The 19,425-nt window shown below is 37.2% G+C and overlaps 1 protein-coding gene across 1 annotated transcript in view; it reads left to right on the top strand.

Moving 5' to 3' along the window:
* The window catches only part of ZFPM2 (zinc finger protein, FOG family member 2), a 454,522-nt gene that overhangs the window by 223,655 nt on the left and 211,442 nt on the right, over window positions 1–19,425 (top strand). The window contains exon 6 of the mRNA XM_044246966.1: window positions 2,037–2,155. Within this exon, the coding sequence (XP_044102901.1) occupies window positions 2,037–2,155 (119 nt within the window). The remainder of the gene's footprint in view (window positions 1–2,036; window positions 2,156–19,425) is intronic.

Below are 19,425 nucleotides of genomic sequence, written 5' to 3'. Positions count from 1 at the left end.
TATACATTGAGGGACATTTTCCAGTGAGTCGTCCCTGACATCATAGTAGATTGCTAGCTGTCCTCTGTGTTGGAGAATTTTGTGAATGAGGACTCTGATTCCACTGCATTAACCAAAAAGATTGTACAGGATGAAAAACATTTTCAGGGGAAAATCTCAGAAATGGGTTTGTTATTCTACCTACAGAAAACAAATTTTTTTTTCCCATATTTTCTGGACTCTGTATTTGATACTTAAGCATTAATACATTATTTGTTGCAAGTATCTTATTTATAAAGCAACATTTCAGAAACTCAGACTTATAGAATGGTTTTGCGGTTTGTTTTCCTTATTACTGATCATCATACCGGTATATCAGAATGAAAAGAAAAGGAAGGGGATGTGTGTGCCTATCTTAATGAGTTTAATGAGTTCTTCCATTTTTAGTGTATTTGACAAGTGGGAGAGAGAGGGAGTGTGAGAAGAAGGGAGAATGGAGGTGTTGTCCTTGAACTGACATTGTTTACAGTGAACCTGGGATTGTTACTTCCATTGTATTTTCATTGTCCCAATACAGATAAATTTACATTCTCATAATAGAACCATGACACAATATTTAACTGACTGTGATTTACATACTTTGATTTCAGTTTTCAGGATGAGCAGTAATAAAAATGTGAAAAGAAATATCTGGTATTTTTAACCGTTGTTAAATGGAGGAGACACAACTGTAAAGGAATGGAGGAAATATCTAACTGAACTCAGGTTGATGGTACTGCTTGTAAAAACATCAAGATCAAATCTACATATTTAAAGTTATAGACTTGGAAAGAAATGAAGGCCAGAGTAAGGCAAAAATTTTAGAATATATGATCTACCATGACTTACATGTCATTTAGAAAATGTAATTACTGAATACATTGTGTTTTATTTAGAACTTTTCTCAGCTATTAATTCATTAATTCATTCCTTCCCATTTTCATATCTACTCTTGAGCCAGGTGAGAAGAAATATCAATTAAAAAATAATAAATTATATTTTTAAGATTAATGTTTTGAAATATAAAGCTTTTGCTATGATAATATGGTATGGTAATACTATCAGGACATAAATATTATAGTTTTAATTATTTAAAGGAAAAGACTCCAATTTCTGATTGAGATTTTGTTGGTTTGTTTATCCCAGTTTTTAGGCTGATGGTTATTCTTTGAAGTTTTGAAGACTTTATTTTTTTAATAATTTATTTCTTAAATAAATTTCTTAAGTGAGCATTTTATGAATTCCTACTTTATGCCAGTATTTATACTGTCTTTACTTCCTATTTCCCTTTAATGATCCTAATATAATAACCTGAAGGGAATGAAAAGAAGAAGACCATCCCAAACTGGCTGTTTTATAAGGTTTTTTTTTTTGGTCCAAACTGTTTTGGTAACAAAGAATCTGCATCAAGTACGAAAAGTTAAAAGGTAATGAATTTGACTAAGCAGTTTTTTAATTTGGGAAAATGTACATCTCTGCTTTTTGTACATTGTATTTCATCCCTTAAAACTAGTAGTAATTTCAGAAAATTACCAAGTGCTTTCAAAAACTCACCAGATGCTGTTCAACACGAGTCTTAAATAACTATAATAAAGTTATTGCATAAGGTATATATCTTTAATTAAAAATTTTAATTACATTGATGATCAGATATAAAATTTTAACTCAGCGCCATTGTCCTCGTGTTTTTTGCCTACTTGTTTTTTACATTAGAGCAGTGCCTTTTAAGGTGTTATTATTTCACTAAATAATAACAGGACTTACTAAATAGAATTGACTTCTGCAGATGAGGTGTAGAAAGAAGTTGGCCTAAATTCCAAATACAATTCTAAGGACAAGTTTTCTTTTCCTCTCAGGATAGCAAGATCAGTTGTTTTTCAGACAAGCGTAATTAATGATCTTAATACAAATCCCGAGAATATCGCGTAAATAAATAAAGCAAACACACAAAAAGAGGTGGCTGTGGGTAAGGCACACGTGAAAGTACTCCAAACACCTCTTGTTTTCATTGTCTGCAGGAGAGCTGGAGGTATTTCAGAAAGACGGAGAACGGAAAATCCAGAGTCGGCAGCAACTTCCTGTGGGAACAACCTGGGGGCCATTTGCTGGGAAGATGGACCTGAATAATAATTCCTTGGTATGTGGATGTTCTGAGACGGTTGACTCAGTATTTTGTCATAGCTCAGAAATGATCTCTGCTTGCTTCCCAGGGAAATCACTAAAAATAACAGTTTGTTTTTTCTTTTTCATGGACCACAAAACTTGGATATTTTCCAAGTGGTCTGTCTCTGACAGTAACACATGCAGAATTTAGAAGGAAACAGGTTAATCATACTAAATGGTTGTTTAGTAAGGTAATTTATAAGGTTGTTGCTTTATCTGCTTAGCCAGACTAATACTACTCACACTTAATAATATATACAAATGCGTTTATTTTTAAAATGACAAATTAATTGTCATACATTACAGGTTTACATGAAGGACAAGAAATAAACAACCTTGTTATTCCTTGGTAATATTATTTGTAACTTTAAGAGCAAAGATGAATGATTAGCATAATAATTTTTGTTAACCTCTTTGGAAAATCTCTGTAAAAACTTCCCCTAGGTAAGCTTATAGGGATAATCGATGAATTCATTATTTTAAAAAGTAGTGGAAAGTGTGGATACCTTTACACTTCATTTCTTTATTGCATATTTTAGTTTTCTGTTGCTGCTGTAGCAAATCACCTACCACAAACTCTGTGGCCTTAGAACAACACAAATCTATCATCTTGCATTTCTGCAGTCTGAAGTCTGACATGAATCTCAGCGGGCTAAAATTCAGTATCTGCAGAACTGAGTTCCTCTCTGGAGTCTCTAGGGATGAATCTGTTTCCTTCACTTTCCCAGCTTTTCCCGGCTGCCCACATCTCTTGGATCACGGCCCCCTGCCATCTTCAAAGCCAGCAATGGCTGATTGAGTCTTCACCATATCCACATTCTGACTCTGAGTCTTCTGTATTCCTCTCACATTTAAGAACACCTATGATGATAGTGGGTCCACCCGGCTAATCTAGGCTAATGGTCCTATTTTAAGGTCAGCTGATTAGCGATTTTAATTACAGTTGCTTCCTTAATTCCCTTTTGCTGTGTAAAGTAACCCCAAATTCCAGGGATTAGGACATGAGGACCTCTCCTATTTAAATGATAACACAAGTGATAAAAGTTGGGGAGAAAAATGTTTTATATTATTCAGGAGAGCCACAAATTATGTATATGAAATGAAAGTCTTTCTCTCTAAATGCCACTTATATGGGAAGATCTCACGGCAGCTAAATGATGCAGTCTGCACTGTAGGGACGTAAAAACTCCCAGAGGGGTTTGGACAAATGTACTGAACTCAGCAACATTGCATTCCTTCTTCAATTTGTGACGTGAAAGGAATTCTTCTTCAGGTCTATCCCACGAAAGAAACTGGTACGTGCGGATCTCTGCTTATTCAGTGCCACGTGGATGAGACCGAGGTTATTGGTTCCATTAAAAGCAACGATTGGAATACATGAGACCTATTTGTGTTACCAAACTTCTAAACAACTTGGGGGGTTCTAGGTGTGATTTTTACTTCCTAAATCCACCCATTTGTCCATAAAAAGATGAAGTAGATTTAACATGTATTTAAGAACCAAATGGGTTGATAGACCAAGCTAAATATTTAATAATCAGGGCAATTTAATTCTTCGTGGTGCACCTACCTTCAAAAAAAGCTTTGAGATGTGGCCATCCTTGAATAGTTATGTTGTATTAATTGGACTGTTCTATTGACTCCTTTGAGAGAACAATATTTACCACACACATTTCTCAAGTGAAGGCAACAGGAAGGTTGTCTACACAGCTGAGTTACATGCTATTTTTTTTTTTTTAAAGATTCTATCCATTTATTTGACAGAGAGATCACAAGCAGGCAGAGAGGCAAGCAGAGAGAGAGGGGGGAAGCAGGCTCCCTGCTGAGCAGAGAGCCCAATGCAGGGCTTGATCCTGGGACTCTGGGATCATGACTGAGCTGAAGGCAGAAGCCCCAACCCACTGACCCACCCAGGCACCCCAAGTTACATGCTATTCTGAACCCATTTTATCTGGAGGTTTCTATTGGTTCTCTAGCTTTACTTAAAAGGTGTTTTAGGCAATCAGATACTTATCACTGCATATCAGTCACCAACATAAACTTTAGTTATTTCTCTGATATTTCTTCAAAAGCGTACTACCACTGAAGTAAATGTTTGCCCTTTTATCTTACCAAGATAATATCTATATGAAAATTCAATTTTTGATTAATCTTTATCTAATTCTTTATGTATGTGTTTATATATGTAGGGTGGTACTTTTATACATTTTTAGCATATACTAAATTGTGATGGGTGGAAAATAAACCTTTTTGTGAAAGGTGAATTTTTCAATGAAATAATTTCCTATTTTTAGGCAGATTTTTTATTTCAATACTCCTGTACTAATCTAAGGCTTTTTTGTGCCATATTTAATATTTTTAAAAGATTCAGTTTATAGATACGAAGTTTTCAGAATTTCTGATATTACTGGAAGACTGAATACGCTTCAAGATATCAAAACCCTGTAGTGGGTAATCGATTTTTAAAGAGCATAACTTAATACTCTGGTTTTCTTCTTTTGCCTTGGGGTTTAAATATTTGGTTCATGTGATTCCCTTATACTGTAGTATTTTTCTCTATTTAAAAAGGTAGTTGCTTTGCCAAAATACACTTTAAAGTATATTTCTGTTGTAATGACCGTCTTTTCCAGAAATTACTTTTGACTTTGTCATTAAATACCCCTGGTACTACCGTTGATACTACCGTTCCTTCTATAAAAGAGTACATCCTCATTCTTTCCTATCCACTGTAGAAAGAATTCAAGATGGATTCATTCATCTAATCCTCAAAACAAACCTGTGAATTCGGGTCTATTTAAAATTGTGTTTTATAGATAAGAAAATAAAGGCTCAGGCCTTTTGATTCAGATTCGGTACTTTTAAGGACTGTTCCACAGTGTCTTCTTCAAGAGCATCTGTAACATGACTGGAACATGATAAAATCATTCAGGATTTCTTCACTTAAATTCTAAATTCATAAAAATCTCTGGAGAAAATGTGCAATCATTAGAGGTGTGCTCTTTTTTTCTAACCTTAGGCAAAATATTTGTTATGTACTTTGTAGACTGTTGGTACAGTTACAAGTTAATTCAAAGGCTCCCCCAATTTCATTATCTCTATAATCTGGACAGGACTTCAACATATATTTTATATCAGGAAGATACATTTTTTCCTTATCGTAAAATATGTAGCCTCCTAACCCTTCTTTACCCAACCTTGAATCAAAACTTGGAATTAGCACACTCCTAAAGTGCTTATTTGCCAACCAGTGTAATGTAACTCTGCTCAGACTCCGTGTTGGCTCTGGAGATTCAGCAAACTAATTAATCCAACACAGTAATTAATTGAGTCACCATGCCAGATGTCAAATCCTTTTTATATCGTTCAAGTTCCCATCTTGAAGTGCATTAGCAATATGCCACCTTCTGCAGGAAGCCTTTGCAGCCCAGGCATTTGGATGTATATAGATCATTTTGAGAATATAAGCTATACAAAAACCCCAAACAAATTGATTTGACAAAAAGTTATTCTTGGAATTATATAACACACCAAACATAGAAATAAATAATATTTTGCCCACACCCCATTATTTTGTGAAATACTTCATGTTACTGCCATTATCGAATTATTAAAACAACATGTAGTTAATACCGTCATTGGAGCAGATGTGGGTCCGAGGGAGAGAAAGAAGAAGAGAGGGAAAAGGAGATTTATTATAAGGAATTGGCTAATGTAATTATGGAAACTGGCCAGTCAAAAATCTTCCATGTGCATCAGCAGGCTAGAGACCCAGGAGAGACAATAGTGCACTTCTAGTCCAAAGATTGGTAGGCAGAGACCCAGCAGAACCAATGGTGCAGATGAAGTTTGTTGCTTGGAGAGGCCAGTGTTTTTGTGCTTTTCAAGCCTTCAACTGGTTAGATGAGGCCCACCCATATTACAGAGGACAATCTGTCTCGCCCAGAGTTCACTGATTCACATGTTAGTCTCCAGGCACCTGGGGGGTTCGTCGTTAAGAGGCTGACTTTGGCTCATGTTATGATCCCGGGGTTCTGGGATTGAACCCCACATTGGGCTCCCTGCTCAGCAGGAAGCCTGCTTCTCCGTCTCCCACTCCCCTGCTTGTATTCCCTCTCTTCCTCTCTTTCTCTCTCTGTCAATTAAATAAACAAATTAATTTTTAAAAATGTTAGTCTCATCCAAAATACCCTCCAAGTTGACACATAAAATTAAGGATCAGAGGCTCCAAACGTCCATGATACATTGTAAGTTTCAGGTTTTTCAGGTATAATTGTATACCCCTGAGTGAGAGAGTGAGCCTAGTCTTCTCTCCAACATCCCACGTCTGCACCAAGGAATAACTTACATTAAATGGTATCACGGTGACACAAACATCATGTTTTTAGAACTCCAGCAATTTTATTCATTGAAAGAATCAAAGGACTGCTGACAAGGAAGACAACTTAAAAATCACTTTAAATTGTGATCAATATTTGTCTTGGAGGTGCTTTAGCGTTTCTGTACTTATGTATCATGTCTTTGAAGTTTTCCCATTTTCTCCTAAGGACAAAGGTCTTTGTTATATGCTAAATCTCTCTATGTTAGCACATGATGAGTGCCTAATGAGTGTCAAACATCAGTGACTATTTCGAAGATTGGATGTCTGGAATTTAAGTGACATTTGCCTTCTCTTGCTTTTGAATATATCAGCTGTCAGTAGCTACCTAGTGTAATACAGCCCACTGCTGGAATTACACAACATGCATACTTAATTAAATAGAGCATAAATAAGGTCCCACATTACTTACTACATAATAGTAAATTCAGTGCAAGCTGTTAAATTCAACAAATGAAATTTGATGGAGAAGTCTCATTTTATCAATGCTGTTCAATCAGGATAGATTGTTTTATTTTCCCATATGGCATTTATGACATTAAATTCTCCAAATAGGAAATACACATATAAAGGGTGCTATAGATGACATTTCATTGACTTAATAATGAAATCATGCAGGCATTAAATTGCACCTTAAAATTTTTAAGGTAGTTACCATCATAAAAATGTGGTTAAGGGGTGCCTGGGTGGCTCAGTTATTAAACATCTGCCTTCAGCTCAGGTCAGGAATCCAGGGTCCTGGGTTCATTGAGCCCTGCTTCAGGATCCCTGCTAAGCAGGGGAGCTTACCTCCTGCTTCTCCTTCTCCCACTCCCCCTGCTTGTGTTCCCTTCCTTGCTCTCTCGCTCTCTCACTGTCAAATAAATACATTTAAAAAAAATGTGCTTGAAGAAAGAATCAGAGGTTCCTGTTCCATATCATAGGAAAATATCAGACTTATTAGGTGTCTCCATCTCTCCCTTTCCAGGTCTAACTTTTTCTCTGATCCCATTCATGGCCAGAGTCTTCCAACTTCATGGTGTACACACCTTGTAGCAAATCCATCCCTACCCATATGTCTCTAGCATTTATCTGTATAGTCAAAGGCTGCTTAGTGGAAACATCTATGACTTTCTAGTAGAGGACTTTATTCCCAGCCTAAGGAGCAAACTCACCATAAGGCAGGCAAGTTGGTAGTGCTGGAGAACTAATTTTTCCTGAACTAATGCTCAACCAATGACAGAAGTTGGTGGATAAATACTCCCACTTCCTTGCCTCTCTGTTCTGAAGAGGGTTCTACACCATCTCTTAGAGTTTGCCAGTGCAACTAAGATTCATTTGGCTTTATAATGCCTTCTTTATGGCCAGCCTTTTCTTTCCTCCTCTTTCCTTTACTTCTCCCTTCCTCTATGGAAATTTTGTGAGATCACCTCCCCTAGTGGACTACTTTCACTTGATTCAGTCTCATGGTAAGTTCTGGGGAAAACTTAACAAAACAGCCTCTAAAATATATTAATGAAGTAAACTGAAAATAATCCAAATTATTGTTGAGATTCTAGAGAACATAGATTTCTTTTAAAATTTCTATTATTCAGTTTTAGACCTCTGCCCCTGGCACGTAATAGATATCAATAAATGCTCTTTAAAAGAATCATCTCATCTAAGGAACCTTCCTTACCATGACCATTCTGATGGACCCTACCCATAGGCTCCCATCTCACCATCTCAATGATATAATGTATAATTTTGCAGAGGCATGACTTTTTGTTGGGTCTTAACATTTCTTTTCATTGATGTTGGCATTGGGAAAAATCTCTTTCTTTTCAATGTTCATTCTAATCTAGGCTCCTGACTACTGTACTTTCCTACTTCTCATATCTCTCTGGGTCTTGGCTTTTTTGAATTTAACTGTGCGTGTTTCCCAAAACACTCTGGCCTTTCTTCTCTTCTCCCTCTGTTCCCAGTGCCCCAGGGAGCTTATCCACTTGCAAAGCTTTAGCTACTAATTTACAAATGACATTTAAATTAAAAAATCTCTAACCTTGGCTTTTTACCCTTTCTTTAATAGCACATTTCAACTATTTTGTAAGCCTTTCCCACTGACTTGCTCCAACAAAATAGTCACAAGGAGTGTTTAGTACTGTTTCCACAGATTGCTTCTCTATTCTTCTCCCTAACTTCCAACTTTTAGTCCTCTTTGATCCTAAGTCTCTGTCTGCGTCTCCCTTTCTACCTCTGCAAGAAGTTCATCCCGTAAGTTATTCTGGATTTTGTCTCCATTTCTACTTCTCCTCCTCTCACATCTCAATTGTCCATTTATACATGTAGTCACACGTGCTAAATTGCCTGTAACTAGTACCCTTGCTTTTGACTTCCTCTTCCAGGATTCTTTTCTCACTTCCAGGAACCAAGGACCATAACTCCTGCTTTCTCCATGTCTGCTCTCTTCTTTCTGTTTCTGCTACTACTATAGTTGAAACCTCCATCTTTTCTTCCCTGATTATCATAATATTTTCCTGTCCTTTCTGCCATCCTTCTTGTCTACGTTTCTTTTTACCCAAATCACAGTATGTCCTAAAAACAAAAGTGGTGTTATTTTTGTGTGTGCATGCTTAAAATCATCCTAAAGGTCACAACAGAACCCAGAATCCTTGGCAAAACCAAAGTGGACCTTTGTGATACTCCCCTCCTCAGCTTTGACCCCTTTTCCTCTCTCAATGTGGAAATTTGACTACCTGTAGTGCTCTGAATATACTTTCTTCTTCATCTCTGTGCATTTGGCCATGTTGTTCCCCCCTGCTGTTCCTCTACATCATTGCACTGACTCCAGTTCTTGCTTAAAGACTCAGCTGAAGTAGACCTTTCTTAAAGTCTGGAAGAGATACGGGCTCCTCAGTATTTCCATGATGCTCTAGGTCCACTAGGATAAGAGCATTTATTACATAATTGTGTCTGTTTACTTGTCTGTCTGCAGACTATGTGTCTTTTATCTTTGCATCGTTTCTACCTAGAGCAATGTCTGGCTTAGAGCACAGGCCCAATGAATAACCTTTAAAGAATTAGTAAATCAGTTCTTTCCTTTCACTTCTCTCTAGTATCAGTGAATGATGCACATCTCTTTATTCAAAATCCGTACATTATCCCCTCCACTTCCTACCGGTTTCTTTTGTTTTCTCAGGGATCTTACTTGATTTGTCCAACTTAGCAATAAGATCACTATACTTAATACCATCTTGTGTCTGTTTTTGGTTTATATATTGGTTTACATATTTAGGTTTATTCTTAATCTCAGTTGAGTGTAAGACTCAGTAGGTTAGAATAACTGTATTTCTTCAGTGTTTACCCAATAAGGAGATATGTTCATGATGGTTTCTTGATAAATATTGACTAATTTCAATGTAAGATTTGTAACCCCTAAAGTGGTTAGTGAGGATGCGGTGTTGAGCCCTTTGAGGCAGTTACGATTTGTTTACAGCGGAATCAGTTTTAGATCCCTCACTATGACATGGGTGAAGGCCAAGAAGGTGTTCTGCTCTACCATGCTTTCTGTGAAGTCTCATCCAGCATCTCTCTTTCCAGTGACAAACCATCTGGGAAATTCCATCTGTCTCTGCTTGGAAACTGAGGTGGCAGTCGCCCACTGTGAGCAATTTTCTATTAACTTCTTGGATAAGATCAGTCAGATTTATACTGAATTGATGGGAACCGTAAGAGCAGGGTTGTTCCAAGAGAAGACAAATGTACTGATTCCTCTAATTGGGCTTAAGCCAGTTTCATTCACGGATGCCCTTAGGTTCTAGTAGTGCAAGGACTTTATAACCTTTTTAATTGTACCCTCTTCCTCTTGGGAAGCGTTGGTGAAATTCGTTATTGATGGAGGTTGTAGATTTGTCCCTTAGGGAGGCCAAGATCCTGGCTTCTCTTACACTCTATCTGCTTTGTGGAGAATTAATGGAAACTGAGTGGAAGCTGCTCCAAGAAGACATGACACAAGACATTTAATGCAGCAGAGCCTTGGAAAGTGACGTATCAGTCTGGTCCTATTTACCTATACTTAAGCCAAATTTAACTTTAAAAAAGTATCTTTTTCTTCATGTAAGATTATTCATTGTTTCCTTTCTCCAGAACTTAAGGAGAACTTTTATTGAAGATGATCTTTTCAAGGCATTATAAAATGACCCCATGTTACAAGGCTAATTTAGTCAGTGTTTGGAAGGAGTAACTATTCCTATCATCATATGACCAAAGTTGTTCTACTAAGAATATATATATAAATTTGAAGAGACTAATGATTGGCGCTACCTTTCTCAGAGAGTATAGGCATTGAAGGCAAGATCTGGCTATTGGTTTGGAGCTCCAGACACTCTTTTGAGTCTGGAGTTAGATGATAGCATATCATTTTGGCTGGAGAAGTCAAGATGAGAAAGCACTGTGAGGAGCAGTAAAAGGTGATGAAAATTTTCTGTGCTTTGCTGCTGATTTATCTGGCCTGACTTTCAAAGTCTTTCTCTTTGATTTCTTTTGAAGAGGCTCCATTCCTTAAGTCTTTTAAAAACAATTGGATTGTCATTGTGCACTTAGCTATAATTTGCACGGTTAAAATAAATAGTGTTCCTACATGAGGAGGATTTAGCAGTGATCTCAGCTAGGCGTGACAATTAATACATTCAGTAACTGAAATAACCGTAAAAAAATGGGCTATTTTGTATTTCTTCTGTTTGGTCTTAAAAATCAATATGACTTAGGGATAACTCAAAATATGTCGTAAAGTATTAGACTCTGTTTTTAAATTATGAATATTTGTTCCCAGGACACCATTAATCAAATAAAATTTAACAGTACCTCTCAGCTGGCATGGACAATCTTTAGTATCATATGAGGTTTTCCTGGTATAGGAAAGTCTGGGAATATGACCTTGTCTAAGCCACTCTTACAAAGCTCTATGTTGATATTGTATGATGGTCCACGGGCAAGAATTCTTACATGCATTTCTAATAAGAGAAAAATAAAGTAATATTTTTCAGTGCTTTTGGAAACTTCTTAAATGTTTGAGAAACTCACTTTTGGAATTAACATGCCTGTTAATTTGTATATAGAATTTAAAATAATTATTTTTCATTTGATCTTCCATCACTTTTCTCATAATGTCCTTTCGCCTAGTTTGGCAAAACCATGGTTTCTTGATTTTAGTAATTTGTGTGTCTTTTATGCCATTTTATATGTGTTATACCACTTTCTGTTATAAAGGTCAGGGTCTCAGAGTCAAGCCCAGGGCTTTGTGTGTATGCTTTGTGGTTTCTCTCATACTCTCTCTTCTTAGTTTCTCTGAGTCAAAAATGTGAGCACAGCGTATGGAGTACAGTGTCTCTCACAAGGCTGCATCACCAGGACAGTCGGGGCTGTGGTATCATCTGACTCTCAACTGTAGGAAGATCTACTTGCAAGCTCACTAGCATGGCTGTTGACTCAGTTCTTTGCCTTGTAGATCTCTCCACAGAGCACTCAACTCACAGCAGCTGGCTTCTATTTGAACAAGTGAATGAGGGAGCGAGAGAAGGTCCCTAAGAGTCTGTTTGTAGCCTAATTTTGGAAGTAGGATTCCATTACTTTTGTGGAATTCTATTTATTAGAATTCAGTCACTAGTCTCACCCACAGTGAAGGGAAGACACCTGCACAAGGGGTTGGACACCAAAGGCTGGCTCATTGGAGCCATCTCAGAGTCTGCCTAAATAGTTACCCAACCTCTGGATAAAAAAAGACTTTCAAGTAATAAGAACAATGGGAGAAATCACAAAAGAAAGTCAAATTAATATGAATAGGAAAAAAAATTAAATCATACATTATAAAGCACCATCACCAAAATCAAATATTAACTGATTAGTAAAAGACAGTTGTGAAAATGAGATCTATTTTATTCTTACTTTTGGAGCTAAATAAGCTTTTCCACACGGAAGGTGGTTAGTATCCTCTTGATTAATTTATTTAGAAATTGTGAGGCTAGAGAAAGATAAAATTAAAGTATATGAAGTGTGAGTTATACAAAATACAGTGGGAATTAGGAACCAGAAGCAGGTTGATTGCTAAGTGCTCCTTTTCTTAGTAATTTTGAGAAACATACACTACCGCATTGCAAAGATCAGAAATGGGGGAGAAAGTACGGAAAAGAGCTCATGATGTGGTCAGAGTAGCCTGATTCTACTCCCAACTGTTATTACCCAAAGTGGATATGCTATCTTGGGTAATCACAAATGCTCTCAGTTTCCTCATTTATAAAATGGATGTTATTATACCTGCTCGACATCATAGAGTTGTTGTAAAATTATATAAAATTATATGCATTTAGTCACTTTGAAAAAAATACACAGATTGTTACATAGACCTAGATTACTTTTTATTATGCCCATGAATAGAAAATAGATTACCCATTCCTTTAAACACCACCCCCTTCCCCCAAGCAATGCATCCAGCCTTTTCTCTTCTGTCTCCTCTCTGAACAGATTTGAAAAGCACTTCAGCTGTCATCATCCATAACATCTTCACACACGTGTGCACACATGTATTTATACACACACAGACACACACACTTATTGATTAGCTAGCATGAGTCTAATGAAAACTCATAGCCTGGAGAAGTACAAGGTAGGTACCTGGAGTATTCACCATCTAAGTACAATCACCAGAGAAGCAGAGCAAAAACATGCATATTTTGAGGAAGAGAAAGAAAGGTTAAGTGGTCAAACTGCTTTTTGAATGATCCTGGCTTCTTTGTGTTTTCTTTTTGTAAGGACTCATTCTTCAGGAGGCATCGCTCAGGTGTATGATCGGGGATTTCAGACAATTGGAAAAGTAATTTACCCTGTCCGATTCACCCTGTCTGATTGAGTTAGGGTTGTATTTTAAAAGCGTTAACTCGATTCTTTCATTATTTATGGCATTTCAGAGTTGGGTATAGATAGAATGGAGTGAATAAGGCATTCATAACACAGGCAGTGACATGCCAGGGAATATGAAGAAATGGGGGGACAGAGTTCGGAAGACCAAAGGCATTTCCCATGCCTTAAGTTTCCGGTTTTATTAAGAAGTCAAACAAACGCCATTTGTTTCTCATTACCCTGTATGTGAGCCTTCTCCCGTGGACAGGAGCAGCAAGAGGCCGGTGGGTGCAGATACTAATCTCGATATGGCCTTACCACCTTGCTTCGTAAAGTCACTGCTCCTTGTGCATGTGGAGCCCATTAGTCCACATAATGGGCCCCGGCGACGTCCGCGTGCGCATCTGACATAGGCGTCAGGTCCCACGTGCACGTTGAATGAAGTAGCTACAGGAAGAAAAAAAAAAAAAAAAAAGACCTCATTTTCCTTCATGAAGGAAGTTCATTGGTGATGAAAAAGTCCTATTCCTTTATCTGAATATTGTCAGCAAGGAACACAAGCAGTTTTATAATCGTTGCCTTCCTTCAAAACTTTCTGAGCATGACAGCTCTTGGAAGGCAGCGGACACACAAGGGCAGGGCAGGAGTGCTCCCCATTTCACTGATACTCCAGGAGGAGGAGGCGAGGGAGGGGGCGGGGGAGTGCATGATGGGAGTCCAACCGTGGTTGCTCCATTGCTTCATTAATCAGGTGGAGGCACTCTGAAAAATGTTTCTCTTTGGTTGCAGCCATCTATTTTTTGGTGTTAATCTGCGCCCCGTGGCAGGGTTTTGTGAAAGGAAACAATGAACGGTTGTATCGCCCCCCCTCCCCCCATTGTTGTAGCCCCTGTCAGAAGGCTCCGAGGATGATGCAGGTCTGTATCAGCCTGATAAGGAAAAGAGGATTCCAAATGGCTTTGGAGAGCATCTGTGGGAGTAGAGTATGCCGTTTTGGACTAGACGAGCTGTGGAATACAGCAGAGGCCCTTAATGGGATCCTAAGGGTTCAGTGCCAGACCTTCTGCTGCTTCTTGAAGATTTTCTAAGGAAACACAGTGATGGTGAAATTCTGACTGTCAGAGGGGCTGAGGTTCAAGATGCTGTTTTAAGTTGCTTGCTCTGTAATCTGTGATTAGTCAATCCAGGTCAAAAAGACAAAAAAAAAAAATTTTTTTTAAAGAGAAAAAAAAAAACCCACCTCAAGAAACCTCCCAGAGTATATATGGAGGTCACTTTTAATCTGCTGACAATGAGTTTCCATGTCGTTGTCTTCACAAACTCTGTGCAAGTGGCCAATGCATTTTATATACTGTAAGTTTCTATTTTATGGCTAGATGAAATATGAAACGATCTTGTATAATTCTGATTCCATTTGGCAGGCCTTTGGATCCACATATGGTTCAGTTAAGCTGTTTTGGAGCCCAAGGTACCTTTGTTATTTATTGGGATTTTTGTGTAAAGGCGATAAATGTGCTATTTTTGCTGTGGATTTTTAAAAAAAAAATCTACATTACATGCCCCCCCCATCAAAAAATTCATATAGCTTAAAGAATTCTAGTGAGCTTTAGGAACTGATCTACAGTTCCTAAGACAGCTTAAATAAAATCAGTCTGACCCATGAAGAAAAACAACTAAAAGATGGCCAAAGCTCCAGCAAAATAGAATCTATATTTTATAGTATACCGCAGTAAGAAAATAAAAATGGAGCGCAGTTAGTGAATGGGGACCGAAAAGTTGGCATCCTGTAAATAGGCTGTTAAATTTAAATTTTGGGGGGCTTATGGATTCCGCTGGTTTGTTCTTCCATTCATCCCACTGTTATTCTGGCATGTGATAAATAAACATACAGACATAAAGACTCAAAAACAAAGTGGTTGTCAGAGGGCTGAATGATAGGCAGTGACCTCACATACCGTGGAGAGGGCAGTGCTCAGTTAGGAACTTAGATGCCTAGAGGTGAAGTGTGTCCCTCAACTGAGGTCTGACTGATAGGGGGAGACTCCCACTTCAGCTTTAATCTCCTTGTTTTGGTGCGTTTAACTCAGACTCTTAACTTTTGTTTAAAAGAATGTCTGCGTGTGAAGATAAACCAGAAGGAAAGTGACATATTTACCAGTGTCATTTCGAAGCACAACTTTTTCTTCCTAAAAAAGCTCTGGAAGACGAGATCTATGTGGATAATAATACTCAGACGGCGCCTTGGTGATGAGCAGTTGGGTTTTTTAATATGGTGATTTATTTTTATTTGAAGTTAATCATTAGTTAAACTTGCTAGAAGGGGTGTCTTCTAAACTTCTGGTCCCTGGATACATAAGGGACGACATAAAAGAGAGGAGATGGACCCATTTTAATTTGTCACACTAACTAACCAAACCGACTGCCTTCCAAGTTGTGTGTGTGTGTGTTCATCTTTCTTACCAAAAAATGAGAGGGGAGTAGGATATTATTTCATAACTATTTTTGTGGTCTTTCCCTGTTGTTATTTACAAGCCATTGAATGACTAACGTCTGTTTCTCAGACACATTGTGCTAGACATCTTAAAGGAAAACTCGACTCGATGCTGCCTGTACTATACGGCAGAAACTCTGCTAATAAGTAAGGACACAAAAATCTGCATTCTCCTCAAACAGAATTACTTCTCAGATGAGGCTTTAAATAAACTGAATTCTAGCCAGAGTCTTTACATATTGCTTCGAACAAACATAACGCACAAAAGGCCGTATTTATAGGCAACCACACACATATATAGTGTCTCACATATGCAATAAATGTTTTATTTTTAAGGTAACAAATAAGATTAATATTTTAATTTTATCTTGTTTATATTCTTAACTTTCCTAAGTAAAAAAATCACGTGAGGTAAACTAGCCCTATGTTGTCGAATGAGTTACACAAAATTATTCAGTATTTTTCTTGGCATAGCTTAGGCAACATTATAAATATGGATAATGTTTCTGTAATTTCCTTATTGCCCATGATCTCAATATTTTACCTTATGGCAAAACACACAATTGCCAAATCATCATAAGGATATTTTAAGTAATAGGTAACTTGGAACAAGTATAGAGCATTTAAGTGTATAAGTCTGCAGTATGAAAAAACATTTATAATCCTTGACCAATGGGAGCATTATAGTGAGACCCAATTGGGTTAGTGGCAGATATGGGAAGAAAAGAAAAAGAAAATGTGAGAAATGAAAAAAAAATATGCAAGCAGTAAAACTCAGAATTCTCTCATATTATTTGATTTTCTGTCAGTTTTCATTTCTCCTTATTCTCTATTCTCCATGAGCCAGAATTATTGAGAACTGTCTATAACCTTCATTGTAATAGTATAAAAATATTTTGATTATTAAAGATAATTTAATTGGGATATAAATGGAATCTTTAATTTTTAATATTTAGGTTTAAGAAATAAAGGGCTTTGGGAGTAATATTATTATTGTAAGGTATTGTTAATATTTACTGCAGACCTCACATACCACTCACATTGTAGGGGACACAAGGATACTCACTCTTTTGTTATTTGTATATCTCTATAGCCACTGAAGGCTTAAAAAGAGAAGCAGATCCTCTCGGTCCAATTGGTTTGACAACATCCAAAGGAATGGAGTGCCTACTATTTTAGGAACATCTCCTTGATAGTTCTTTAATTATCTTTTGCTAGTGCATATGCAGTTATCTTAATGTTGCAAAGAAGGGAAATCAGTAGAAACAAGAAGTACATTCCATTTGAGTTGATCAGTTACAAACGTTCACTTGTCTTATTTTACTGTATTCCTTTACCTTGGTGGCTTCTGAAATGCATTGTGACATGAAACTGAATGGTTTTTGTTTTTTTTTACCATCAACTAATACAATATATACAAATGTCTATAGCACTTAAAATTTGCTCAGTAATTTGCTTCCGTTTTGCAGATGTGACTCCTCTCAAAATCCACATGATCCGTGTTGACTAGTTGTGAAATAATAGAATTATTTTTTAAACTTGTGAACCTAACATGGTAAAAGTATTAGATTCTTTTTTTTTTTTTTTTAAAGATTTTATTTATTTATTTGACAGACACTCTGAGAGAAGGAACACAAGTAGGAGAGAGGGAGAAGCAGGCTCCCCACTGAATAGGGAGCCCGATGTGGGGCTCGATCCCAGGACCCTAGGATCCTGACCTGAGCCAAAGGCAGATGCTTAAGAACTGAGCCATTGAGGCAGTCCTGAAAGTATTAGATTCTATCAGCACTTCACGTGGATATTAATATTATAGAGAAGTGCTTTTATCATTAGGGTATATGGAAGTAAAGCAGATTCCACTGTGAAATGACTGAATGCTTGCTCAAATTGCTTAAGTTGGAGCTTGAGTTTCTTTATAATGCTTTAAGAATGCTGTATATTGAATGCAATTGATATATACTAGAAAACTGATAAAAGAGAGGTAACTTCATAACTCCACAGGCATTAATTACATTTTTATAGTTTCCATTGATATTTATAATGCTCTTTATGCCATTAAAAATCTGATACTAAATCAGGATGAAGTTTGTTATTATTCTGTATGCCCTTATTTATGAAATGGTAGGTGAGCCTTCTTTGGAATATTTTCTATTAACCATGCACTTGGTGAAATATAATGACTTCTGAAATAGCTAAAGAAGTGGTTTTTTTTTTTTTTAAGTGACAGTGTAATTAAAGGTGCTGCAGATTTAAAGAAAAAGATGTTTTAACACTAGTATTTCTGTCAAATGCTCGAAATAAACTGCATTGCATTTTTAATACAGCAATACTTCTGGATGAAATTCTGTCCATTCTTGTAAAAGAGATCATCTTGGCTTTAAGCATTTAGTATCCAACATGGCTGTTCGTATTTTTGTCATTGAGATTAGAATATGAAAAATTGGGTTAGAAAGTAACAACTAGCCTTAAGCTTTTTTAAAATGAGGAATTTGAGTCCGTCCAGATCTCCAAATTCTCCCTCTAATTCTTTGCTCCCTCTTTAAAGAGAGACGGTAGCACTGTTTTGTCTTTGGTTTCTGTGTCCGGGAGTTGAGAGGTGGGAACAGGGGGATTGCATTTTCAGGATGCCACATGTGCACTCTTTGATCTGGGGTACTGTGTGCCTTAGGGAATAAGTCCAATCTTGATTTCCTTAGTCAGTCATCCACTATCAGGCAGCATTGCCCTGATTAGCAGGCTGAAGAAAAAGAGCATATTGTGGGTATATGTTACAAAGATGAAAAATAGTGATGAGCCTGTTGGCAACAGTGTCAGCCCCTACTTTCACCGTGTGGCATTTGCTTTCTCTTCACATAAATCCCCTTTGCGCGTGAAGGAAGAAAAACCAGTATTTCCATACGTTTTTCAACAAACTGATGATTTTTCCCCCAGATAGTAGGTTTCTTTCTTTGTTTAATCCGTTACTACAAAATGGAAACCGGAGAGAAAATTAGCAGGATGCATCATGGTAGTTGCTAAGCGAGATTCAAATATAGCTGTGCCTGCTTAACATTCCTGCCATTCTGTGAACCAAGCCAATGGCTAACTCTTGGGAAGTGTTCCAAGTGTGGAAAACTAGCACCACACCTGTGCTTTTGTGATCTCTTCATCTGGTGTTAACATAGATGTACAATGTTCTCTGGATCTAGAGAGCCTCAGTATCCATCCAGTACCCATCAGTGATCACCCTCCCCAAAAATCGGTCTAAAATTTTTCTGAATTTTCTCCCATATATCCTCTTTCCTTTGCTCAAAATAAAGGAGAGACTATCTCCAATCATGCGAGGGTATATGCTGATGACAACTAATGTTTGGGGTTTGTCCATGTGTATCATATATTATGGTGTTGAGGTGGAAATGGAGGCTCTAAGAAGACGACTAAACAGGGGATAGATCTCCTTTGTATCTAAGTCTTCACCAAATCTCACAATCCATTTCAAAATTAAATTTATCTACTGAAAAAATTAATTTTTGTGAGCATACTTGAT

The sequence above is a fragment of the Neovison vison genome, chromosome 4 (genome assembly GCF_020171115.1).
Source record: "Neovison vison isolate M4711 chromosome 4, ASM_NN_V1, whole genome shotgun sequence".
In the NCBI taxonomy this organism is placed as follows: Eukaryota; Metazoa; Chordata; class Mammalia; order Carnivora; family Mustelidae; genus Neogale; species Neogale vison.
The sequence above is the reverse complement of the archived record's forward strand: the minus strand, read 5'-3'. Positions and strand labels throughout refer to the sequence as shown.